The 27,602-nt window shown below is 42.5% G+C and overlaps 1 protein-coding gene across 1 annotated transcript; it reads left to right on the top strand.

The window, feature by feature from the left end:
* On the top strand, positions 1-25,074 carry KLF9 (KLF transcription factor 9). The gene is made up of 2 exons (XM_069087022.1): positions 1-1,119; positions 24,777-25,074. The coding sequence occupies exons 1-2, from the start codon at positions 615-617 to the stop codon at positions 25,004-25,006; spliced, it is 735 nt and encodes a 244-aa protein (XP_068943123.1). The 5' UTR covers positions 1-614; the 3' UTR covers positions 25,007-25,074.
* The last annotated feature ends 2,528 nt before the right edge of the window (positions 25,075-27,602 follow it).

The following is a 27,602-nucleotide window of genomic DNA, read 5'->3' as shown; positions in this document are numbered from 1 at the left end:
TCCCCGCTGGCCAATCGGAGGGGGCTGGCAGTGTGACGTGATGGGATTCTGCGAAATTGTTACCGAGCGAGAGAATGCCGGAGCCGTGAGGAGCGGCTGGCGCGGGGGCAGAAGTACCTCGCAGACGCGGATTGCGGGCGGTCTTTTGGCTTGCTTGGGGTGGCTGCGCCGGGGGCCACTCGCGATTTCTGCGGCTGCCCCTAACGCGCTGAGCCCTCCCGGAACGCCGTGGGCTCTGGCTTTTTGCCACTAGCAATCCGAACTTGGAGTCGCCACGTGTGGCGTCTTTCCAAGGCGGCCGCGGCGCTTGTGTGTTGGGACGGCTTGGAAAGCTGGAGGGGCCCGCCGCGGCCAGGTAAGGGCGGGCTTTGGGAGAGTGAGAGAGCCCCCCACGGCCGCCCCGGGTCGTGGGTGCTGCGCCGGGAGTCCCTGGCGGTTACGTAAAGATGAGGGCTTGAGGGCGGCTCTCTCCCCCCCGCCCCCTCGGCTCCGCGATCTCGCTCGTCGGGGGAGACAGCACGAGCCGCTTGAGCGTGGGGGAAAAGTCACCATAAAGCCGCGAGCAGACTCCGGGAGGGGGCCGCGAAGTGGGTGCCCCCGCTCGTGCCCGCGCCATGTCCGCAGCCGCCTACACGGACTTGGTGGCCGCTCAGTGCCTGGTCTCCATCTCCAACCGCGCCGCGGGGCCGGAGCTCGGGGCCGCCGAGGCGGAGAGGCGGAGGGTGCCCGAGCGGGAGGGGGCGAAGGAAGCCGGCGACCCCGGAGATGCGTGGAAGGACTACTGCACGCTGGTCACCATCGCCAAGAGCTTGCTGGAGCTGAACAAGTACCGGCCCTTGGCGACCCCTTCCCTCTGCGGTGACGGCATCGAGAGCCCCGAGGAGGAGGACCTGGGCTCGGACAGCGACGGCACCGCGGAGTCCGGCTCGAGCCCGTCCCACAGCCCCGAGGGGGGCCGGGACGCGGGCGGGGCGCCCGGCTCTCTGTCCCCGCTCCGGCCCGGAGCGTCTGCCAAGGGCAAACTGGCCTCGGAAAAGAGGCACAAGTGTCCGTACAGCGGCTGCGGCAAGGTCTATGGGAAATCCTCCCACCTCAAAGCCCACTACCGAGTGCACACAGGTTAGCGGCCGTCGCTCCCTTAACCGCAGGTGCTGTGGGGCTTAGCTGTGGCGTGCCAGCCTCTGGCCGCGCGCGACGCACTTTTCCCCAAAGGTTGCGAATTTTGGAGAGGAAAAGAGAGAGAGAGAAACAAATGGGACAAGAGGGTTTAACTGTCTGCTTGTTAAACTTTCCTCCTCCCTGCAACATTGTTTTTGTTTTTTTAACTGTATTTTCACCCTGTTAAAACATCCTCAAATTAACCCCCTTGATGAGAGCCCACCTTTTAAAAGTATGGCACCTTATGAAAGCCCCATGCGCAGATTGTGTATTGAGAGCCAAGGGCGTTAAAAAGGCTTGTGAGGTGAGCAGATTGTTTGACCCACCCCCATTCCGACTTTCCCTTCTCTCTCTCCTCTCTGACTCCCAAGGCTTCCCACATCCCCACAATTGGCCTATCCTGCCTGGGTAGCTAAATTCAAAAGGGTAGTCAAAATAGCATCTTTCTGCTCTCCTCACCTTTCCCCTTGTGGAATTGGAGTAAATCTAACAGAATCGAAGGTTTTATGGACAGCCATTTAGGGATGCCTCTCTCATTTAGCCTTATGCTGGCTACTTCTCTGGGCTTGCCAAGATGGCTTTACATTTGGCCAAGAGTCCCCGGAGAGGTTTAAAATAACACTGCTTAGGGCAGCAAAGCATTTTGACCAAATGATAGACAACAGGCCAACTACATGGCTGGTTAGCTCCTTACCAAATCAGATATCTGAGTTAATTCTCTTTATTCAGTTATGTGTGTCACTCCCACCCCTAAGCCAAGCAGTGAGACTCAGGGCGTGGTTCATTTCAGAGGTCCTGGCTTGGTAATGAATGTTAGGAGTCTCTCGTTAGAAACCATGCCGAAGGGGCACTCCCAGGTAAAGCAAAATGAGAAAGAGTAAATGGAGTAAAGAACTAGATCATTGAGAGTGAGAAGGCAGACATCCGCAGTATAAAATCCTCCTTGGGAGACTTACAAGTCCCTTAATGAGCCAGATCTGGCTCTGTTAGACAGACACACCAGGGAAAAGTTGTAAGACCTTAATACTATGAGACTTTAATCCACCTTCTTTAGAGGGCCCCGTTAACACCTGCTGTTCAGAAAAAAAATAGCCCAGGTCCTGGCCACGGTGAAATCACCTTTGTTAGTCAGTATTATTGTGATACTGGGTTTAGAAGACTTACCTGTGTTGTGGAAGAAAGCATTTAATAGAGCTTTTTTTTTTTTTTTTTAAGGCAGTAAATGGAAACTGTGAAGGTAATGCTTTCACTCTTCAATTTTAGAATGGGAATAGATTGGGGTTTGGGGTTTGGTTTGGTTTTTGTGTTTTAAAAAAAAATTGTTTTCAAAGAAAAACTAGGTAACCACTACCCATATTTTCATGATAAGGTGTCTCCCCACCCCTTATCCTCCGTGTTAGAGCTTGTTACTTAAGGTTTAAAACTGTTTGTTCTTAGTTCAAATGACTGGGTTAAGTTTAGTTTTGATCACTGCATCACAGTACCGTGCTGGCCAGAGGTGGTTACCATTCAGCAGCTGTTTTGTTGGCCTTGCAGGCTCAGGCCTGTTCCCTGGTAGGCAGGAGTCCACATTATTACTGATGCCACCTCTAACAAAGAGGCTGGAGATGGAATGGGCCCAAAGGTCCAAATTCCCCTTCTGGACACCCCTGTTAGGTCAAGTGGGAGGTGGGGAAGAGGCTTTTCTTATTGCTTCTCAGGACTTAAAATGAGAGCACAAGAATCTCCATCTCTGGCACTGTCAGTGGAGTGGTTTTCCCAAATACTTACAGTTTCTTAGAAATGGTTACTCCCTGTGTCTGTGTGACGTTTTGCCCAGTGAAAAGTGTGAAACTGTTAACCCCAGTACACACACACATATGTACACACACACACACACACACACACATAATATCTACTGACAGCCATTTAAAATTCTCCAGGCAGTCTTTAAAAAGTATAAATATGGTGATTGTAGGTGCCTTGTTTATAATCTGCAGGCCTGTAATCCTAATGCAGTCGTTGAATAGGGCTGTTGGCCCACGTAAATGGAATGTGGACCGAGCTCCCACTGCAGGAAGCAGATTTAAAGATACCATAAGTAAGGGTCCTTGTAGTGGCCAAAGGAATTTTTCGTGGCACAACCCCCCGCCCCCTCAAAGCTTTAAATGCAGTTTCAAGGTAAGATTAGCTGTTAAATTTCTCAGTCCTGGTCTCTCTTCTACACAGATAGATTATCTAAGAATTGTGGTTTTTATTGGTGCTAGATTCTGAAGAAGAGAAATTAATTACATAATAATGGCCTACAAATTAGGAGACTTGACAGAGGCCTCACTAGGAAATTCTTCCCTCTCTCTGCAAGTTCCAAGAGCTATGTCTCCAGCTCTGCCCAGCACCCATATTTCAGGAACCATGTTATACCCTAAATACCGAACCTGGAAGGTAACACATTTAACACAGTTCATCTCTCCAGTGTCATTTGTATAAAATGTCACATACACACACATAACATATACCCATATGCAGACACATACACATACATGAGAAATCAATTCTGGGTAAGAGGGCCTGGTTTTGAATCCCAGGTCTGCTACTTCCAGTCTTTGTGACCTTGGTCAGCCCCCTAGGCCTCATCTTCCTCGTCTCAAAATCAGGAGGTCAGACTAGATAATGTCAAAGAGCCCTTTTACTTCTAAGTCTATGATCCTATGATTAGGATATATACACATGATGTGTACCTATATTGTTATTGTTTCGTTGTTTCAGCTATACCTGGCTCTGTGACCCTGTTTGGGGCTTTCTTGGCAAAGATCCTAGAGAGGTTTGCCATTTCCTTCTCCAGCTCACTTTACAGATGAGGAAACTGAGGCAAATCAGGATTAAGTGGCTTAGACAGGACCCCACAGCTAGTAAATGTCTAAGGCCAGATTTGAATTCGGAAAGATGAATTCCTGACTCAAGGCCTGGCACTTTATCCACGGCACCACCTTGCTGCCCCCCTATGTATATATTATGTAGTACATATATGTGATATGTGTATCCTATTATTAGTAATAATATGTATAATAGGTGTAGGAAAGCATGTACAGCCATGTGTGCATCTGTACATGTGTGTAATGCACATGTACAATACATGTGTGGACATGTAGTTATTATATAAGCCTATACATGCACATGGTTTCCTATACAAGTAAATATACATATTAATATTTATCCTGTGTGCATATATATGCATATATGTATATATCATAACATGGGATTATAGATTGAGAATTGGGCATGTGCTTTGATACCATCTAGTCCAGCTTCATTTTACAGATAAGGAAACTGAGGCTAGGAGAGGTGTTCAGAGGTTCCTCTGAACACCTAGGGGAGGGACATGACTCATCCAAGGTCACAAAGGGTGGAAGTAGCAGACCTGGCCCTTGGATTCCAAATCCATATACATCCATGTATATATGTGTGTGAGTGTGTGTGTAGTGATATAGACCATTAAATTTGGGATCGAAGACCTCAGTTTGAACCCTAACTCTGTCCTTCATTACCAGTGTGACCCTGGTCAAATAACTGAACCTCTCTCAGCCTCAGTTTCTCCATCTGTAAAATAAGGCAGTTGGACTAGATCACCTCTAGGCTTCTAGTTCTAAACTTATGACTCTAGGAGATACTTATATCCTAATTTGAAGTAAAAAAAATTGACCCATACAGGCTGGCCTGGGGGTCAGGCCAGAAGGACATTTGAAATCTTAAAGGTAGCTGCTGTTTTTTCCCCTTTCTCTTTATGATTATCTCTTTATCATTGCTAATGTGGTCCACAAAGGTTTCTAGAAGGCAGTTTGGCTAGACACATTCAAAGCAGTGTGTAACCCTCATCCTGGTTAAGCCCATAGTTCCTTGAAAATGTTACTTCAGTTATCTGTTTCTATCTCTTCATCTTCTCTCTCTTCCCTACCACCTTCAAGTCAACAAATATGATTAACTACCTTCTATGTGCTGAGACACTGAGAATGCAAGGACCAAAACAGAAATAGTACTTACCCTCAAGAAGCTTACATTCCACTAGGGAATCTTTACAGCAGATATTTTGTTTACACAAATAAGTGAAAACAAAAATAATACACAGTAATTTCAAGTTAGGAGCGGGTAAATGTCTGTGAGGATTTGGAAAGACCTCAGGTAGGATGGAGGAAGCATCTGATCTCTATCCTAACGAGGCCAAGGATTCCTTTTTACCTATTTGTTCCATGACAGATGTTGTAGTCATCTGATTGAATGTTACTGACCTAGACCTGAAGAGAACCATGTGAATGGTACAGGACCTATTGCTTTAACATGGAGTCAAAAGCCTTAGAGGATAGGTCTCTCGTCAGTCCTGGGCCCCAGATTTCAGGCATTCATTTTAAAGAAGGCCCTCAAGAATCAGTGTCTGCCAAGGAACCCTTCATTCAAAACAGAGGTGACCTCTTTCCCTCTATGAATGAACACACAGCGCCTTGTATACAACAGGTGTACCATAAATGCTGGCCCAAATTGCTGTCTTCCCCCTTGCTATCCAGACAGCTGTTTGAGGGGACTATCTGATGCTCACTGCTTATGTGACCTTGAGAAGTCCCTTACTTTCCCTGGGCTTCATATGGTGGTGAGGTTCCTTCTAGCTCTCAATCTGTATAATTCTTTGACTTTCTGACCCCGTGTCTCCTATGCCAGCCCTCAGAAATGTAGCAAGACTATCCCATTATTGTGTCTTTATCTAAGTAGCACTGTTATGTCTCGGGAAATAACTAAGCTGAACAGAGGCCTTTGTTGTTCAGTCATTTTCAGTCAGGACCCATTTTGACCCTATATGAGGTTTTCTTGGCAAAGATACTGGGGTGGTTTGCCATTTCCTGCTTCAGAGCAATGAGGCAAACAGGTTAAGTGACTTGCTCGGGGTCACACAATAAGTGTCTGATGCTGGATTTGAACTCAGGTCTTCCTGACTCCAGGCCTGACTATCCACTGAACCACCTAGCTGCCAGGTAATTCCTTTGCATTGTTATGTAAAGCTCCCTGAATTCTTTTCAGGGGGGTGGAGGGGGGGGGAGTGTACATTAGTGAAATAGAGCGAGAGACTTCAGGCAGGCATCGGGCTGCAAAGGGAAAATGATTGGCCAGCGATTGCAAGGTAACATTTACCTGGAGGATTTCTGCTTTCCCTTCCAAGTGTCAGGTTTGGATCGTAAGCGCAGCTGATTGTGTAACCAGCTTTGCAGAACATAACTAAGGGCCTGGTGATTTGTAGGAGGGCAGGGTTTGGTGCTGAACCCACATGCAAAAGACAGATGACCAGAAAAAGGGAAAGGCCCAGCATCTGCTGCATCCGAAGCCCTGGGCTGGCTGCTCCTTCCCCAGGGAGGTGGAGGTGCACCCTGAGGTGGGGGTACTGAGGAGGACTTTGCAGCTCTGCTCCTGTAGTGGAGGGGTGGGAGTGGTGAGGGAAAAGGGGGCGTGGCTTTGAGGTGAAGTTCTGAGGCGGAAGAGTGACTGCTGCCTAGACCTGATGGTCAGTGGCAGGCAGCTGGCTACCACTTTCACTTAACCCTTTGTCTACCATGGCAAGGACAAAGTGAGTTCTGCCTAAATGATTCGGTGAAGCCATTTTCCCTGATTGTCTTCCAAAATAGATGTAGAAAGGAAAAATACAACTTTTGGAGGGCTTGGAAAGTGGGAGGCTAAGAGGTAGTTATTAATTAAAGTACTAATGTGCTGCAGTGGAGAAACCACCATATTTCAAGCCACCAATCCTAAGTTTGTATCTTAGCTCAGTCACTGCCTGTATGATCTTGGGCATGTCTTCAGTTCTTCATCTGTAAAATGAGGGGATTGAATTTTTTTTTTTTAATGGAGAATGGATTGCTTCAAGAATTGGTGGGTTCCCCTTCCTTTGAGCTCTTCCAGCACTACTTTTCAAGTAGGCTAAGCGATGACTTGTTGGGTATGCGATGGGAGCATTCCTTAGAGTATAGTTGGACTAGATGACCACTGATGTCCCAGATCTCAGATTCTATGAAATTCATATTCATGTTCCTGTATAGACATTTCAGTGTGGTGGTATATTTAGTGCATAACACCCATGTCAATTCAGGCATGTTAGAGGAAGAATGTAACCTGGGGAGAATAGATTGTTGGCCTCCTAAAATGAGTAGCCATCAGATTTAAATTCCAGGCTCAACGCCATAGGCATATTTCAATAAGTAACTATTCCATAATATCTGTGGGAAATTCCTGGATAGAATTCCCCAGGTCTAATCACGTTATATATTGGGAAAAGAGTGAACCAAAGGGTCTTCCTGAGCAATTTCACTGGGACTAAGGGAATGGGGGAAATGGCCAGATTATTTCACAGTATCTGTTCTTCCAGGAGTCCTTAAAAACAACCTGGCAGGCCTTGGAGTGAGCTTGTTTTCTAACCTATCAATTTGATTACTTGGTACTTTACAGTTATTAGCATTCTGGATAGAATAAGCTCCATGTCCAGTAATCATTACTAACAGCTCTTCAGTTTTTCCTTCAGCTACTCTCACCCAGAAGGGAAAAAGGAGCGCTCTAAATTTCATCCCACGGTTGCCACAAGCCCTCTCCTCATACGCCCAACCCTCCCTTGTCTAATGTTTCCCTAGCAAGCCTATCAAATGAGATAATGTACATAAAAAGCCTGGTCAACAAAAAATTGCACAAATGTGAGTATTCTGTTCTGACTCCTGCTGGGACAGATTTTGGAGACCATAAATCCTTACCGGGTTGGTCATTGTGAAAGGGCATTTTCTAGTGCTGTGAACCATGAGGCCAAAAACATGACAGAAAGGGAGAGAAGCAGGACCCCCAGTCCTGCCCCCCTGAGCTTCACCATACAGTTCTGGTCCCTTGTTTAAAACTTAACTACTGTCTCAGAGGGAGAAAGGGCCTGCTCAGACAGATGGAAATCTGTTCTTTTGGTAAAGACACTCCTGAGAAGCAGATTCTACAGGGCCCTGAAATAGGCTAGTCCAGTCCTGGGTTTAACACTCTGGCCTTATACCACCTCTTGTCAGCTGGGTGAAATGGTGATAGTTCAGCTGGCGGGGCCACAGAAGTTGAGTTGGAAGCTGTCACCCTGGGCCTGGTGGCCCCTGACCTCTGGGTATTTGGGCACTCCCTTGCAGTCCTGTAGCAAACCTCACTGACCCCACCCTTCCTGAGGGCCTTCATTACATCAGAGTATCTTTAATACCATTTGACTGATGAAGGCAAAGAGAGTCCAGTAGGATGCTGTTTTAAGCAGTTCTTTTTTTATGTTTATGTGTACTGCTGGCCTCAACCTTTCCCTCCAGCAAATCGCTAGAGCAAATGAGAAATCAGTGCATTCTGACCTTCAGAGTTGGCGCTTCCCACCGAGAGAAAGCATAAGGAGGGAGAGAATGAAAGAGAGACATATATTTTTCATGCCTCCAGTAGGGAAAGCCACTTATTTCCATTTGCAAGTCAAGTGTATGCATGTGGTATGTGACCAGGAGTCCTTTTTCCTAAGCTTAGTGATAAGACTATTGGAAATCTTATGTGGCATGTGGGAAAGGGAAATTCAGAATTGGGACCTGAGATGGGAGGTCTAAGGATGTTGGACACTGCTGAGTCCAGGAAGTTACTATCTACCTATGATTAACCAGCCTTTCTGCTTCTGGGTAAAACTCAGCATAACAGGACATTTGGACAGCAGAATGGAATCTATCTCTGAATAACCAAATTAAACCTTTATGGTGATCGAGAAAGTAAATATATAAAATCCAAAGCAAATTTAAGAATAACCTTTTAAAAAAAAGTGGTGGGAGTGGAATTCCAGCTTTATGGAACCAACGAAATCTGAAATGTGGGCCATCTTGTTTTATGTTAAGGCGAGTATGAACAAATATTAATGTAGGTCCTACCTTCTTCACCTCTGGCTTATACAGGCAGTCCCCTGGGAGAGAGAGTTCCTGCCAAGTGAGGCAGAAAAGGCCAAAATGGATGCAGAAATTCAGCATAAGATCTCTCTTGCCAAGTCTGGCTTCTCAGGAATGAATGCCATGTCAGACACTAGCTGTGTGATGATGGGCAAGTAACTTAACCTCTCTGGGCCTCATTTCTAAAATGAGAAGGTTGGGCTAAGTGGCCTCTAAGACCCCTTTCCTTTAAATCTGTGATCCTGTAATCGCTCTAATTTCTCAATTATCTCATCTATAAAATGAAGGATTTGGACTCAGTGACTTTTAAGGTTCCTTCTAGCTTTGAATCTTTGATATTAAAAAGCAATTAAAAAGAGACTATTGAATAAGAGGGGTAGGGTTTAAGTAGGCCCTGGCCTGAGTTGCTGACACCTTTTTAAGATGAGTGATGCTTTGTAGTAGAGGTGGGCTCTCAGAAAAAAAAGCTTCTTTCTCCTTAAAATTTACACGAGCTGCCCATGGCCACTTCCTCATATTCTGATTAAGATTTCAAATATTCTAGCCATAACTTTCAGGCAGTTCTGCTAAAAGACTTTGGAAAATGCTCTTTGAGCAGTATGGAGTAAAAAAGGGCTTGGGTCCTGTCCTGGCTCTGCCTCTTGCTATGTCTGGGCCCTATTTAAAATTTTTTGGGGGAGAATGACTCAGTTTCCTCCATAAAATAAGAAGATTGGACTAGGTGGCTTCGAAGTTTCCTTCTAGCTCTAAATCTATGACCCTGTGACTTGGGATGCCTGAGAAATCTTGAACTAAATAAGGGGTTTGCTGTAGGTAAGTCATTGAGAAGTGGAAGCATCTGTGGTCTTTCCCAGGAGTCTTGGCGCTGGACATTAGAGGGATCCAGGTTGGATTATCTGGGCTTCCTGCCAATGGGGATAGACCCCACCCCTCTCTCCCAAGGCCTAGTTGGATCTGATCCCAAAGTCAGACAATCCCTTCTCTGTTGCTGTTCCCTCTAAGCATGTTTTGTGGTTGTGATTGAAGAAGCTTGGTCCAATATAATCTTACAACTTCAGGCCTTGCCCACCCTTCCTTTTCTTTTGCTACTGAGTCTTGCCTCCACCTTTGGGCCAGAGCAAAAGTCACCTCTTTTCATCCAAAGATAATCCAGTCGTGTGTCTGTAGATCATCCGTGGCTGTATATAATACAATCCAAGTGTGGGGCAAAGCCGAACTTTTCTGTGACGTTTGTTCTTTCCCATTTGGGGAGAAAGGAGATATACAGGAGAGAAATGGAAAGATGGAAAGAATGCTAGATTTGGGCTTGAGCCCCAGCTCTGACATGCTCGGTTTTTGTTCCTGGACAAGTCTCTCTGAGACTGTTTCCTCATCTGTTAAATGAGAGCATTAGACTAGATGGGCCCTGTGGTCCTTCCCAAAGTCATAACATTCTGCCATTCTGGATGGATTAGAGCCATAGGCCCAGTGCTTTAGTAGAAAAAGTAACCCATAGCTGTTTGAAGAGGCGTGTTTTGGGGGCCCCTACTGATAGGTTCTCTGGAATTTAGTTTCAAAGATATAAGTAGAGTAAATGGCTAAGAGCCTTGGATTAGGCACTCTCTTGATCTGACTTTCAGATGTTGCATTCTTTTCTTTTTTTCTAATTACCTGGAGATATGGATATAAAGATCTCATGTTAACGTTAGCATTTGTTATATGGTAATATATAATATTATATAATAATACTTAATAGTACATGAAACTGAATTATTTATTTAGCGGTTTATATTGGAGTTTAGGAGGTAGCTAACTGCACTGTGCACAATCATAGCACGATATTCATCTTAAGAGGCAAACCTCCCTTCCCCTCAAAAAAACCCTGCACCTAAAAATAACTCCTAAAAACACCTGCGGAGAAATGGCTCAGAGCCCCACACTTGACACCCTTGTGGGGCATTATGGTTTTTGAGACCATTGCTTGCTTGTTTGTTTGTTTGAACATTAGTAAAGAAGGGAGGAGAATGTGCTACAGAACAGCCTTGTTTTCCCTCTTATTGCCAGTCTTATTTCCCCATCGTAATTGGCTATAGATGCATGTGCAGTGAAAATCATTCCTGCCTTATCAGAGGAGAGCATGGGTCCTGTTTGTGTGCCTACCTGGGTAATGCCTCATGTCCTGCACTGTGCCACAGACCAGGCTGAGGGCACTGTAGGCAGTGCCTCACTGAGTGGGTCTTCACCATTGAGGATGAGATTTAGTCCTAGTAAACACTCTTGGGTCAAGTGTCCTCCTACCAGAGACTCACCCACCAGAGCTTTGGCCATTTGATATTCATGGTGTTAATGACCGGACCTTGACTCTTGGGCCTGCTCTAATGGGTAGAGCCCTGGGCTTAAAGTCCGGAAGACCTGTGTTGGAATCCTGTCTCAGGCACTTATTACCTCTAGGACCTCTGGCGAGTCACTTAGACTCTCTGGACCTCAGTTTCCTCATCTGTAAAATGAGGGGGTTGGACTCAGTGACCTCTCCTGGCCCTTCCATTTCTAACTATGACCCTGTAAACCTCCTAGACTGTTTTCCTGATCTTGTTCTCTCTTTATAACAGGCATTACAGGACTAAGAGGAGAATAATACCCAGTTCAAAAATCTCTTTGACCCACAGTGGGTTTGGGGTGTATAGACTTTTATACCCAACATCTCAAGGTAGGGGGATGTTAAAATAGCAATAATAAAGCAGAGTTTATATTTGGAACTGTGTCTTGGATATAATCTATGAGAGCTGGTCCTCTCCTCACCAGGGCTTTTTCTTTACATCTGAATTACAGATGAATTTTGGCCCCTTGTTGAAAGCTGACGGAACAGTTTAGGCAAGGCATCTGTGTGCCCTAGGGAAGGTTCAAAAAGGATAGGCCCACCTCCTTCCCCTCCACTGTCCAGGAGAGGCTTTGAGCCTTCTTGTAACATGTAGAGCTTGATTTACTGTAGCTATACATACCGATATATTGGTATACAAATACCAATTTTTGTACCAACTGGTACAAAGCAGTATCAAATGGTAGTATTATTTACCTGTGTATACATGCTATATACACACCGGAGGCCTGTGACATTTTTGTTACAGAGAATTGGTTTGGAAATTCTCTCGACTAATATAGTTGGCAATGGACTGTAACTTTTAAGTCTTAGAAAGTTATCTGGATCACTAAGAATGTAAGTAACATCAAAGGACCTTAGAAATAATTTTATCCTCATGACAAACATGTCTTTATAATTTATGCCTTTTATAGTAACACTAAAAAATGCCTCTGCAGACATACACCTTTGCCTGTCCCTAGGCAAGACTCTGCTTGGTGGCCTTGAGAAGCAGAAGTTCTGTATTATGGGAAAGAAAAGAGTGGGCCTCCTAGGTGGAAAAAAGTTGGAAAACTATTACTGTAGGGTCATTCTAGCCTTATAAACAGGTGCTGAATAATTTCTTTACCCATCTATCTATCTATCTATCTATCGAACCCAAAGGTCTTAATGTAGCAGGTAAGAATAATCATCTTTCTGCCCATTGATTGACCAACAACTTGAACCCCACCTTCTAGCAGCTAAGAAGAATTCTAGGTTATTTTCTTCTTTGCCAAATGTCATTCTGGCTAGGGGTCCCACTCAGCTACGTTATTTATACATGTCACAGATGAAAACAATTTTTATACTTAGGTGGTCACTAAGAATCATTTTGACCTTCGTGTATTATATGAAAAGAGAAAATCTTAGCATTTCCCTTAGGGAAGTCAGAAGAGGCCATAGTTGGAATCAGGGGTTTTTAACCTGATGTGCTCTAAGTTGTTTGATAAATATTTTGATAACTGTATTGCAGTATAATATACTTCATATTAGATAGGTAATATGTATAATTTCAATATATTATACTTTGTGATCTCCATGTATTTTATTTTATTTTTTTTATTTTTATTTTTTAAGCAATCGGGGTTAAGTAACTTGCTCAAGGTTACACGGTCAGTTATTTCTGGGTGCGGTGCTAAGTATCTGAGCCCGGATTTGATCCAGGTCATCCCGACACTGGAGCCGGTGCTCTTACTCGCTGAGCCACCCAGCTGCCCCTAAGCAATTGGGGTTAAGTAACTTGCTCAAGGTTACATGGCCAGGTGTTTCTGGGTGGGTGCTAAGTGTCTGAGCCCGGGATTCGATCTCCAGGTCATCCCAACACTGGAGCCGGTGCTCTTACTCACTGTGCTACCTGGCCGCCCCTCTCCATGTATTTTATTTTATGCATGCAAAAACATTTTTCTGAGAAGGGGTCCATAGATTTCACCAGACTGTTAGGGGTTCCATGCACTAATGTACTGGTAAATGTTTAACAGCTGACTTGGGAGAGGGAGATTATTGCACACTACACAATTTTAAGTTTAATGTGCATCATTAACATTTTCTCCATCACTTTCTTAAGTCTAGACAATCAACAAAACAGTAAATCAATCCCTGATATGCTGATTTCCAAGGTAAATTGTCACACTGAAATTTCTAGAGTGGTTGCCATTAGGCTCCACTACAAAGAAAGGTTAAGAATACTGGATGGGAGAGGCTAGGTGGGGCAGTGAATAGAGCACTGGCCCTGGAGTCAGGAGGACCTGAGTTCAAATTTGGCTTCAGACTTAACACAAAAACTGGCTGTGTGACCTTGGCCAAGTCACTTAACCCCAATTGCCCTCCAAAAAGCAAAAAAAGAAGAAGAAAACTGGGCCGTTCTCACTGTGAAATCTATGTTTCATTGTCTCTGTGATTTTTATTATTATTATTATTATTTTTGCCCTTTTTTTTTGGAGGGCAGTTGGGGCTAAGTGACTTGCCCAAGGTCACATGGCTAGTTTTTGTGTTAAATGTCTGAGGCCAAATCCGAACCCAGGTCCTCCTGACTCCAGGGCCGGTGTTCTATTCACTGCGCCTGTCTCTGTACTTTTTAACACATACATGGTTAAAATATTGCCAACTCCTCTGGGGCCTCTTACTGTGTTTTGAGACAGTGTGAAGTGAAAGAATACAGAAGTGGGAGTACAGTGACCTAGGTTTTTCATTTCACCAGCTGTTTGATGTTGAGCAAATCACTTATATCTCCCTGACACTGTCTCATTGTCCTCATCGGTAAAATAAGCGACTTTTACTAGAGGCTTTTGAAGGTCTCTTGGGCAGGTCTCATGGATCATTTATAAAATGAAGGGGTTGGATTAGATGAACTTCATGGTTCAGTAGGAAGAGTGCTGGATTGGCTTGCTGAACTTGGAATCGTGGGACCTACCTGAGTTCAGATCCTAACTCAGACACTTAATACCTGTGTGACTGTGGGCAAGTCACTCAATCTCTGTGGGCCTTGGTTTCCTCATCTGTAAAAATGAGTGTGATTGAACAAGGTAAAGGCATTATGGTACCATGGAAAGAGCACAGCTTCCATTGGCCTCAGTTTCTCCATCTGTAAAAAGAGGGTATTGGAATAGATGGTCTGGTCTCTGAGCTACCTTCTAAGTCAGTCTGTATGATCCTTCCAGTTCTGAATTTTATGATCATGAATTAGTTTGTCATTTTTCATCTAAGCGATACCAAGAAGCTTTAATCTGTATTTTTGTTAGGAAAGTAAGGTTGAGCTTCTTGTAGTAGGGGTCCTTTCATTTTATTTATTTATTTTTTTTGTAGCTGTGTCCCTAGTACCTTATAGTAAATACTTGAAGATTAATTGTTTGGTATCATATCACGTGGGCATAACATAAATTGGGATAGGTTTTACATATCCACGAGGTCATAGATTTCAGTTTTTAGAAAATGAGATATAGGGGTGGCTAGGTGGTGCAGCTTCAGGCACTTAAACACAAAAACTAGCTGTGTGACCTTGGGCAAGTCACTTAACCCCAACTGCCCTCCAAAAAAGCAAAAAAAAAAGGGGGGGGGGAAATAGACAACGACATATACAAAGTCTAAATGTTGTTGAATTTATTAATTGAGTCTTAAAAGTATATGATACTTTGAGTACCAGGCTAGCATTTATATAGTGCTCACTGTGTATAATTATCATCTCATTTAGGCACTATTACTATTCCCATTTTACAGATGAGGAAATTTAGGTAAACAGAGGTGAAATGACTTGCCCAAGGTCACATAGCTAGTAAATATCTGAGGCTGGTATTTCTCTTTGTGTAAGTTGCCTGATGTGGTTCTCTCTCTTCCCCTATTGATTTCTCATGACCATCTCTCCTCCTCTGTTCCCATTCAGCCTTCAGGAGAGGACACAGGGCTTTCCTCTCCTCTTGAGACTTGCTTTCTGAAAAGGGCAGATAGCCCTCCTTTCAGTCAGTAAGCTCACATGTCTAGAGCTGGAGGAGATCTGAGAGGTGATCTAATCAAACCTCCCCCATTTAATAGATAAAGAAATGGAGGCCCAGAGAGATTATGTGATTGTCCCAAGGTCACATAGAAAGCAAATAGAAGACTCAGCTTTGGAACTCAAGTAGGTGACTCCGTGCTTTTTTTTCTTCGAGGGAAACAAGGTTGAGGAGTGGGGTGGGAAACCGTGTAAATAATAAACAGATGAGGTTACAAAGTTACAGAATTCCTAACTATTCAGCTTTGTCAGATTTGCAAATATGTGGAGAATTTAGCCCAACTCTTCCATAGTCTCTCTTCTCTGCCCTGGTTAAACGACTTCTTAAAGATCTTGGAACCAGCTGGTGTCCCTTTGGGCAGAATGTTAGCCCTAGTCCTGCCTTTCTTAATGTGAGTTTTGGTTGGGATAAACACTTCTTCTCTCAACCTTTCTAGAATCTGCTCTGCTAATTGCAGCTGTGAGTATGGAAGCCCCAAGCTTATGGGAGCTCTCAGTTTCTACAAGGACCCCTAAACGGTTGGTTCTTCTTGGTTTCCTCCCTGAGACTGCATGGACACTTACTTTCTGTAGGACATATTTCTTGACTTCTCTGGGCTTTAAATTCCTCATTTGTAAAACCAGAGGCTTATACTAGATGCTATCTAAGGTCCCTGAGACAGGATTTCACTTCCCTGAGCCTCAGTTTCCTCTTTTGTAAAATAAAGTTATTGAATTAGATGACCTTTAAATTCTCTTTCAGCTCTAGAGCTATGATGTTTTAATCTGTCCTCTTAGCCCTAATTGGTTTGCCAAAAGAAAATATACTAGCCAGAAGCATCTTCCCTTATTAATGAAATGCCTTCTACTATTATCCTTTGACCTTAAACTAAGGTCTTGACCTTCCCTGTTCTATTTTGCAAACAAGGCTGCCATGATCCCTCTCCAGGAGAGCTCTAGAGTAAGACCCTATACAATCCCTTAGCATAGGCCTCTTCTAATAGCCCTCCCACCATATTATTTCAGGAATTCCCTAGTTCAGAAACTGTTTCAGTTCCTTTTATCAATCAGTGAATAAGTAATAAATGCCTACTATGTGCCAGGCACCATGTTAGGTGCTGGGGATGCAAGTACAAAGAATTAAATGATTATTACTGTAAATGCCAATTTCATGCTCAGGGTGTTCCATTGTGGTTCATGCTCCATTCCCATGGAAAGTAGTGTTCTAGGTTCCAATTTTGCAATTAGGAAAAAAAATAATACAAATATACTATGAAGAAGGAAAGCACCCCCCCAATATATACATACTGCCAGATTAACACATGCATGTATATTATATATATGTTTAAGTACATGTGGGCATGGATGTACATGTGTGTATACATACTTGTCTAGTGTCATTTTTAAAATAACAACAGCTACTACTTCTACACACATACACACTCTACTGCCAATAAATGCCAGGTCTGGAACTACAAGGCAAGTTTAAGGTTATGGTTAGTGTTATAGGATATTGACTTGCTAGAACCAGGGGTGGGAAGAATAAGGGAGGGAAGTAGCTTGATTTCCTGGGGAAAGCCCTGGCTCTGGAGTAAGAGGACCTGAATTTGTATTTCTGCCTCTGTTGCTTATACCTATGTGACTTTGGGCAATTAAGGGCCTCCCTGGGCCTCAGTTTTCCCCATCTGTAAAATAAAAAGTTGGACTAAATTGTCTCTGAGGTCCCTTCCAGTGCTAGATCTGAAATCCTCATTAAACAGCGACATGTGGGTTGTCTGGTTGCCCTACTTCAAAATTCATGTTATAGGAAAGAAAACTAAGTCACAGAGAGGATTAGATTACTGCACAAGATTGAATGATGAAATGGGATATTGGCGTTCAGATAGTGTTATTTTTTTTTTAAAGTATATCAAACTATTTCGTCCTTACATAAATATCTTTGTTTAGTCAACTATACTTCTAGAAAAGAAGGTTTTTGTTTTCCAGCAACGTTCAAAATTAGCATGAGTGGAAATGACTTCTTTAGCAAAGAAGTATCTTCTCCATTCCCAGAGGTCCTACAAATTTTTTTTTTTTTTTTTTTTTTTTTTTTTTTTTTTTTGCCATGAACTGGAATATTTTGCACTTTTAGGGGGGAAAAGTGACTACTTGAATTTTGTATCTGTAAGTAATGATTGCCTTTGTGTCTAGAAGAATTCCAGTTGTCAATGAATTGCTATATTTCTCTATTCTCAGATCTACAAGCTATCTTGATGGCTTAGGGCACCTCCAAAGCTGTTTGGAAAGGAGCGGCCCTGGAGACAAGAACTTTTTAGTTCATATACTTCTCTGACACTTGCTTTCTCCTCTTTCCGTTTGCTCTTTTTCTTAGTAAGTGCTCTCCCTGGCCAACTACTTTGGCACTGCTATCTTGGCAGCTCAGGTGTGAAAGGATTTCTCTTTTGCAGGTAGAGATATAAAAGAAAGAGGAAGGGGTGGTGGATAGGGAAAAAAAGGAAATCAGAGGCACTAAATCTAGGGAAAGTTGCTTTGCAACTCAACTCATTTTAGAGGGCAAGACCATTCTGCCCAATCAGGATGGAAGGTACCTTAAGACAGACACAGAGAGATTAGAAAGGCAGATACACAGGACACAGAGATAGTTAGAGAAAGGTAGATTCAATGAGCATTTATTAAGTGCTTACTATGTGCCAGACATTATGCTAAGCACTAGGGATACAAATGCAAGCAAGATAGTTCCTGCCCTGAAAAAAAAAAACTTACATTAAAATGGGGGAAGCCAGAAAAAAGGGGTAAGGTGGGTACTGTGGTGGCCTGGAAGCAGGGCTTAGAGAGGCCTGGGCCCCAGCAAACCAAAGCAAAAACTGATGTTGTTTGCAAGAATAAACCCCAAAATCTGAAGTAGTTTTGGAAAGAAATTTGTTAGGTTGTTTGGTAGAAGGGAGCAAGCTAGGAAGGAGATGTGACGGCCCTTTCCTCTAGGCTCTGGGAGGTCTATATCATATAGGATTTGCACAAGGATACTTACCACTTACCCATTAACCACAGGCACACAGTTAAGCAGTTTTGCCCAGAAGGCAACACGTAAACAAGGCAGATCGAGATGGATATCAGAAAATGTAAGCATTCAATAAAATTTGGGTGAACCCATAGCATGAGCTTGGGTAGACCTGTATTAAACAAGACCTGGGTATGGGGACAGAATAAGAATATTTTGGGTGCGTCTGAAAAGTGGGAGAACCCAAAATTCCTTGTATGATATTCCTAGAGAATTACTGAGGTCAGGGAACATTCTGGGTTCAAACAATCTCTAATCACATAAAGTTAGATTTAAACAGTATAATAAATGACAAATAATAATACATACGGACTTATTAGAGCTAAGGAATCCAGGAATGAAGTCCAAATTAACTAGTAGGGAGGAGGTAGAGAAGATGATTCTAGTCAAGGAGAGATAGCATGGTGGTTGGTCAGACTTGGGAAGTGTCCCAGTTACATATCGATGAATTCATCCATGACCACCAATACAGATCTCCATGCCTCCCCTCCTATCGTGGTCTCTCCAGAAGCATTACAATCATTAAGCAGCATGCATGGTAGAGTGGAAAAGCCTTGGTTTTGGAGTCAGAGCACATGGTTCATATCCCACTTCTGTCACTTAATTTCTCTGCTCCCTTTTCCTTGTGAAAAATGAGGGGGTTGAACTAGTTGGCCTCCATGTACCCTCCCAGCTGTAAATCTATGACCCAATCTTCTGATTATTTATATATCTGCAAACTTAACTGGCCTGGTACCTAGGTCATTGCTGGACTCCCTATTGGACACTTCTCTAGACTGGTAGGCCCTTCCAGAACATGAATTCTGTTGGCATAGACTCAAAGAAAGTAGCATTCCCATCTACACTGATGAAGCTTTGGGGATAGGGAATAGATGTGATTCCAGTAATATAAGGAACTCCTAGTGAAAAAACTCCTTCTACTAATGTAGCTTAGCATCTTTTCTTCATCTTACAGTCTTACAGAAGTTTCTCTAGGGCACTCAGGTGAAGTGACTGGCCCAGCACAACACACCCCCAAATTAGGGACAGGATTTGAGGTCTTCCTGTCTCCAAGGACCATTGCTCTCTGTCCAAGACTCACTGTCTCTTTAGTAACCTTTAGTAAATGAGTCATTTTTCTACAAAAGATGGACTCATCTTTTGGAAAATATATGTTCAGATGGCCCACATACCCATTTTGAAAGACCTTAAGGAACATCTCTGAACCCCCCTATTGAGATCTCCTCTATAATGCATTTGTGGTTGCTTTTAAGCAATTATTAAACACCAGGTCTTTCTAAAGAAAGTCTCATTCCTACAAATCTGCCAGAAACAAACATCCTCCACAGAAATCGATGTTTGCATTCAAAGAAGTGCCAAAATCTCCATGGTTAAGTTTTTTTTCAAAAGAATGCTTCTATAGAATAGAGGTGGAAGCATTCAACCTTTTTTTCTCCCTACCTTTACCAAAGTTAGTTCTAACTTAAATTGGAGGAGGGAAAATTGAGGGGAAAGAAGAGGGAGGTAGAAGATGGTGATGAAGGTATGGGGAGACACTTCTGAAATAGTCTTGGCCTCCTTGATGGATTGCAGATGACTATACCTGAAGAATGCATGAGTATAAAAAAAACAATTAGAAAAGAGCCTGCTAATTTCTTCTTTGAGTTTGTCCCACCACTGAGACATTCCCTATAACCAACCATTAAGATTTCATTTCAGGACTTTGACCAAGAGGAATAAGCTTAATTTGAAATTCAGTCAGCCAGTCACCAGGTAAAGTCATTTCTCTAAAAAATTATGCTTTATTTGAGGAAAGTGGGGAAATCCTTATCTAGAAAAAGAATATGTCTTCCAGTTTGTCTGAACTTACTAAGGGCAGCTGGGAAGTAAAGACAAAGACAGAGTCCCTTGGGAAATAGATAACTGTTAAAAAAAAAAAAAAACACAGCAAGAAACTTTCTCTATGAATTTTTTTTCCTTCTGTTCAGTATTTGTCAGAGAATTTCAATTCAGCATAAGTGGAAGGAGAACAGCTCGTAAACAGTGATAGTTCAGAATGCCTGTTATAGGTTATCCAGTAGTGTTTTCTGTAAAATTGAGTTTGTTGTGTTTATAGGATCTGGATGCGTTTTCTTGGTATTGATAGATAATGAAGCATTGTTGATAGGTGTGTTCAACTTTTTCAAAACGAAAAGTTCTGGTTCTGATGTAAATGATTGCTAGTATTTCAGAAGACAGCGTGAGTTGCTTTATTGGACAGTTTCTTTGGTATATGATTGTCCTCTTAAAGAAAATGATGCTTTCAGTGCTAGAAATGTTGAATGTTTTCCTTTTGAACTCATCTGAGAGTGAGAAGATTTGGAATTGTAGTCCCTGACTCTGCCACTGTTGGCTTGTAACGTTGGACAAATCATTTGATTTCTCTGGGCCTCAGTTTACTCATCTGTATCATGAAGGCATTGGACTAAATGTTCTCCACAGTCCCTTCCCAAGTGCTAATAGTCTGTAATTCTGTGAAGATGCTATGACATCCTAACTCTCTTCTCCCTTCTTTAGTTTTCTAGGCCTAAAATACAAGTTCACCTATAGGTAATAATATGGCATATTTCTTTTTAAGGCATGTTGGTTTAGTGCTGTGTTCATTATATAAAGGGATACACAAACTTCTCTCTTATTTAGAGAATGGAGAGATTGGCCTTTAAATTGAAAGAGGATGTTTGCTAGCTTAGGAATGTGCCCCAAATTGTTCTTTCAAGAGGGCACCCAGAAGGTGGATAGACATGCAATACCATTTTCTCTAAGCGATCTCTTGGGAATTTAAGGCTGTTTTTGTTTTTGTTGCTGCTGCTGTTGTTTTCTGGTGTACTGAAAACCAGCTTTGTGGCTGCAGGGTGAGGAGGAAACTTAAAAGTTATTCTTTTCCAAAGAAGCCTGGCAGAAGATGCTAGCGGGCTTCCGTGGCGCATGGCTCTGTGGGTTTCTCCTCTGCCGTATGCTTTGAGCATAGGGGATATGACTCAGTGACCGTGGCTGTTTGAGAAGCAATTGAGTTTAGAAAAACAAACAAACATGAAATTATACCTGTTAGGGGAGCAATCCTGAAATCTGAAACAAAATTTCATAACTAGTTGATTGACTGTAAGTCTTTATGAAACACCTCTAAATGAGATGCATATGCACTTCTGGCCAGCTATCTCATACACCTGTTTCCAGTTCATGGGAAATTTCTAATGGCTATCACTACTATAAAGCTGTCTTCCTAACATAAGAAATTTAAAATAATATGTTCTCCATAAATCACTATTTTAGATTAGCATTGTTAAACTGCTTCTGTTTCAGTATGCTAAGAATTCTTATCCTTGGTCTCAAGATGAAATTATAACAAGTGGAATATTTCTTGGTAATAATCCATTGACTCTAGAGTGGTTGGGAGCTGAGACACCATTCAGCCCTTCGCTCATCCTGAGTAGATGGCATTGTAGGCAGAAACAACTGTTTAATTCAGTTTGGAGTAATCAAGTATTTATTGGAGCACCTTATCTGGGTGAGTGTGGGTGGTGGTGCTGAGGGAGAGATACAAAGAAATATTTGACCTCATCCCTGCCCTCACAAAGCACACATATGCATTGAGTAGTCTAACACCTTTCTAAACTGAGTAATATACAATACAGTTTAATCCCCTGGAGTTTCAAAAGATAGGAACTATTTTAAACCTTATTGCTACTATGAGTACTTTAAGGAGCCCACAACTGTCTTTGTTTTTATATTTATATCTCCAGCATTTAACATTTAGCATAGTGTTTAGCATATGGTAAGCAATTAATAAATGCCTTTTCATTCATTCATTTATGCATTCATTGCTTTTGAATGTTCATGCCCAACTTCTACCATAATATCTAATCCTTCGTATGTAGAACTCAGGATTCAAAGGTTTATGATTGCCTTTTAGTGGCATAGCTTTTTGGTTTGGAGTGTGCTATGTGTCCGACTTGCAACTATTAAGCGATATTTCCAGAGTCAGGAGGACCTGAGTGAAAATCCAGCCTCAGAGACTTAACATAAAAATTAGCCGTGTGACCTTGGGCAAGTCACTTAACCCCAATTGCCCTCCAAAAAGCAAAAGAAAGAGATTTCCATCTTGGGTGGAGTAAGTCAGTTATTACATCCTAGCCTGGCCCATCTTTTAGTCTGGATGAGAGCAAACCAGTGGTGGAGTTCCTTATGGTTAATGTCCCTCTTAACAAAAAATGGGAGAGGGGAGCATGTAGTTAATTATAACTTGCCCCTAAGGTGATAGAGTTTATTATTATTATTATTATTTATTATTATTATTATCCTTATTTCTGCATCTCATTGGCACAGGTTAGAGAATCTGAGGAAAAAGAATGAATAATTTTTGGATGACTCAGATGCACCACGCTGGACAGCTCCCAGCCTCTGTGAGTCTCTCTGGGCTCCAGGAAGGTGAGGATGGGAGTGAGAAAAATAGTCACTCCTTACACCTACCAAAGGAGCCTCTAGGAAGTTCAGTGGAGAAGAAGGGTCTGTGTATGCAAAACCTCCCATCAACAGCACTTTTGACCATGTTTGGAAAGGCATGAGGAATAGGCAGGAAGGTGGGGAGAAGTCCTCATAAAAGGGGAGGGGGGCGGATTTTCCTTGTATTAAGTTCCTTTGACGTCAGACAAATACCTTAACTCTCCCACCTCCTATAGTGCTGGGGTTTAACAGTCCCATGGAGCTCTCTGCTGGTCAGATCACATCAGGCACAATGCTTTGCATTCTGGACAGTACATTTTTAAAAGGGACCATGACAAACCAGAGTATACCCAAAAGAAGGCAGCCAGCTAATGAAGGGTCTGGAAATTAAGTTTGATAGGGAATAGGTGAAGGAACTAGGAGTATTGACCCGAAAGTGTGGAAAATTAAGGGAAGAATGAAACTGAAAATATTTAAAAGGGCTGTCACATGAAAAGGGGAGATAGATCCTCCTTGTGCTGACCAAAGCACAAGGTGCAGCAAGGCAGATTTTGGCTCAGTATAAGAAAGAAATTTCTAACAGTTGAACAGGTTACCAGTGGATGTACTGCCACAATAAGCAGTACATCCCTCATCCCTGGTAACTATTCAATCACAGGACAATGACTATTTGGTAGACACGTGCCTAGTTGGGCAGCTTGGTGGTATGGTGGACAGAGAGTTTGATCTGGAGTCTGGAAGATGAGCTCAAATCCAGCCTCAGACATTACCCAACTCTGTGATCCTAAGAATGGCTTTTAACCTCTGACTCAGTTTCCTGATCTGTAAAATGGAGATAATAATCACACCTACTTCCCAGGGTAGTTGTGAGAATAAAGGTGATATAATATTTGTAGAATACTTTGCAGACCTTAAGGCACTATATAAATGCTGGGTATTATTATTATACTGGAGGAAGAATTTCTACAGGAGGTGGTAGATTGGACTAGATGACCCATAAGGTCTGTTCCAACCTTAAGATTCTATGACTGGGAAATATGGTATAGGGCTGCAGTTTTAGGCTCTCAGCTATAAAATGAAATAAAGACTCAGAAACAAAAAAAAACCAAACCAACCAAACTAGTGACTAATATGTTCCTTACTTGATATGAAGAAAAAGGAGGAGTTCCTCAGATCTCCAAGATACTGTGTGACCAGGGAAAAGGGCTAAATAACAATTTCATTTAATTTCATTATTAATTAATGAAATTAATTTCATAATAACTCCGTGAAGAATTTTATCAAGCTTTGGGAAACTGGAAAAAATAAAAAGGGACTGTCAGGTTAGAGTTCTAATTCTACCACTTTCTGCTTCGGTCATCTATATGACTTACAGTTTTCCCATCTGTAAAGGGGAGACAGTTATAATTGTCCTCCCTACCTCAGAGCTGTTATGAGGTTCAAATGAGAAAATCTCTTCAAAAGCACTTAATTTGTGTAAAAAAAAGCCCTTTATAATGAGTAAAATGACATATCTATTTCATTGCTTTTCCCAAGTTAATGTTATTAACCATGCCATTGAGCATACATGGATTTATGGAAGGCAGTGTGGTACAGAAGAAAGAATATTTATTCTGAAGTCAGAAGACTTGGATTTATCTGCTGCCTCAGATGCTTTTTACCTTTGTGACTTGAGTAAGTCACTTAACCTCTGCCTCAGTTTCCTCATCTGTAAAATGAGGGGGTTGGATTAGATGACCACTAAGGTCCCTTCCAGCTTTGTGTCTGTGATCCTGTGACTTTTAAATCTTCCTTATCTTAATTCATACTGTCTTGATTCCCTTCTCCTAGGTGAGCGACCCTTTCCTTGCACGTGGCCGGACTGCCTTAAAAAGTTCTCCCGCTCAGATGAGCTGACCCGCCACTACAGAACCCACACCGGCGAAAAGCAGTTCCGGTGTCCGCTGTGTGAAAAGCGCTTCATGAGGAGTGACCATCTGACCAAGCATGCCCGGCGTCACACTGAGTTCCACCCCAGTATGATCAAGCGATCCAAAAAGTCCCTTGCAAATCCTTTGTGAGACCCTGGATGTTCCAGGGGAGGTCAGGACAGCAAAAAAGACCAAAAAGAAAAAAAGGAAGGAAGAAAGACCCTCAGAGGCAGACAGACAAATGGGAAAAAAAAAAAAAGCCAAGCCCCAGAGGCGGCCCACTTTTCAGCACAGGAGGGCAACTGCTGTACAGTCGACATTCAGAGGTTTTCTCTCCTTGCGTTTTTTTAAGCACATATACCTGAGGTTGCGGAGTCAACAGTCTTAAACCATCTCTGATTAAGGAGGGAGAGCAGATGCATTGGGGGGGAGGGGGGAGGGAGAGGGAGGGGTCGAGGGGGTGGGCTAAGGGGAAAGGGGTAGTAATTTAAGGAATCAAAACACTGGTGTACATATGTTTGACTGGGTGAGTCGCCCCGTGGTCATCACGTAGTGATTCCAGGGCCATTATGCTTGCTATCTCTCTCGGAATTTTGTTTTTGTTTTCCTTTTTGATGTATTACGCTGAGTGTGCTTAAATTTCCTTAGCAAAACCACTCTCTGAATCATGTTAATTTAGGAAGTAAAAATGGGTAGCACAGCCTTCTCTTTCGGAAGCAAGATCACATCTACTACAGCATGATCACCCCTCAAAAGACTTGAAAACAGACAACTCCTAGGCGGTGGGTATGCCGACATCCAGCTTCCACTCTACTAAAGACAAACCTTCCTCTCATAGATTACGCTAAGTTCAACCCCTTTACAATCTTCTTTATATGAATTCTTCTCTTTTGAACCCAGGCTGTACTTTTATTTGCTGTGTCAAAAGTCGAGTAAGTTAAGCTCATGCTTTAAAGTTGAGATCAAAGATCCCCTTTGGCATCATGTTATAAACCTGCTTATTTAGAACTATGTCATTTGTTGCCAAGTACAGGCTAGGAAATCGTGATCAAGGTGGGATCACTGGTGTGCAAGCAGCTCAGATTTGAATTTAACTCTACTAATTGGTCAGGGTTTCCTATCCTTTCTGTTCACATCATCTTACTGTACCATAATGCCACGGATGGGCAGGGCTTTTCCTCTATTGTATTTTGTTTGAATGGGTGCCTGACAGCAGCTATGTCTTGAAACCTGCTGGTGGGTTAAAGGTCTCTTCTTCCCATGTTCATGTAAAACCCCCACTCACAGGAGTAAGAGTTACCAAAAAAAAAAAGGGAAAATTGAGCTGAGATCTAGAAAGAGAAATTAAATATTCTCAGCAGGTGATGTCGATGGAAAGTGCTAAGGTGATTTCAGAGAGCACCCTACATAGCGACCACTTTTAGAGAGCATAGGCAATTGGATTACTGTACCACCCTGAAAACATAGCGCCATATTTTTACGGCATAAATTTCACCACTACATACTTTGTACTGAACATAGGTGTCTACGAAGACTAAAAAACCACTATGTCGACAATAGAGCATGGACCTAAAAGCTGCATTTTTGGCCTTCAAAGCTAAGTGGTCAGAAAAAAAAAAATCATCAGCTGCATTTTCACACGGAAAGAGACACCTCAAAGGAGGAAAAACAGAAGCGATGGTGGGGAAATGTTTACATTTTTTTTTTCAGAAATAAAACTTTCTGAGCATTTTGTTATCAGATCTTTAAAACAGGGAGCTAAGGTACACACTCTAACTTATTCATGTTTATAGAGCTTGTCATGTAAGATTAGGGTGCATGCCTGTAGTGAACACATTATTTTACCTGACAGAAGCCTGCTTCTGGTGCAGAAGCGACAGCAACATAAGACTCCCAGAGAGGGGAGCCTCCAAGTCGCTTGCTCGGTCTGTTTGCCAGTGTTGTCTTTGTAGTTCTGTAAGGAGAACTGCTTTTTTAACATTTGGGACTTGGAATAGTCCAAGGAATTAATAAAACACAACAAAACAAAAGGAATGAATTTTCCCCAGGGAAAGCATGTCAGGAAAATAATGAACACTTTCTACCTCTGTTTCAGCTTTTTGAAACACTTATTTTAAAACCAAACTTTCATTTCTGTGTCCAAACTGAGTTTTAGGGACATTTGTTCTTCCATATGAAATAGGCCTGTCGCCTATTTCCTGCTGAACTCCTAGAACGATTGTGCTCACTGACATTCTGCACGTGGCCTTTGGTGACTCAGGAGTTAGTAGTTGCCTAGCAACTCACTAACTTCCCAAACCTCATCTTCCTCCTCCCTCCCCCAGCCCCCAGAAAGAAATTAAGGGAAAAGAAAAAAAAAAACCACAAGCCAAGTCAAATCGAGACAATCTTTCTAAAAGTCTACTCGTGGCTTCTGTCTAGCACTTCTGTGGACAAATGCAGCACTTGTTAAAATAAGATGCACAATTTACTTCCCTACCCCATCCCCCCCAAAGTTGCTACTTACCTTTTCAAGTTATAAAACACACATTTGATATTCTCTTACCTGTTACCATGACAAACCGGGTAAACTCAAGGCTACTTTTTATTCTTTGTGATAAATCCTGTTTTAAAATTCACAGACAGGAACCAGCATCCTGATTAGAATGACTATATCTTCATATAGTTCAAATAGGATTACTAGAGTTCATTGAACACTAAAACTATGAAGTAATTACTTTTTATATTAAAAAGACCATGGATTTAA

Source organism: Petaurus breviceps, unplaced genomic scaffold, assembly GCF_028583685.1.
Source record: "Petaurus breviceps papuanus isolate PSGF00001 unplaced genomic scaffold, PetGlider_PUasm1.0 118, whole genome shotgun sequence".
NCBI classification, from domain to species: Eukaryota; Metazoa; Chordata; class Mammalia; order Diprotodontia; family Petauridae; genus Petaurus; species Petaurus breviceps.
This window is presented reverse-complemented; position numbering and strand designations above follow the sequence as displayed.

Excerpts from the sequence above, each read along its gene's own strand:
- KLF9 (XM_069087022.1), top strand. The coding sequence starts at position 615 with ATGTCCGCAGCCGCCTACACGGACTTGGTGGCCGCTCAGTGCCTGGTC. Across the intron at positions 1,120-24,776 it reads CCACTACCGAGTGCACACAG|GTGAGCGACCCTTTCCTTGC; the intron begins GTTAGCGGCCGT and ends CCCTTCTCCTAG.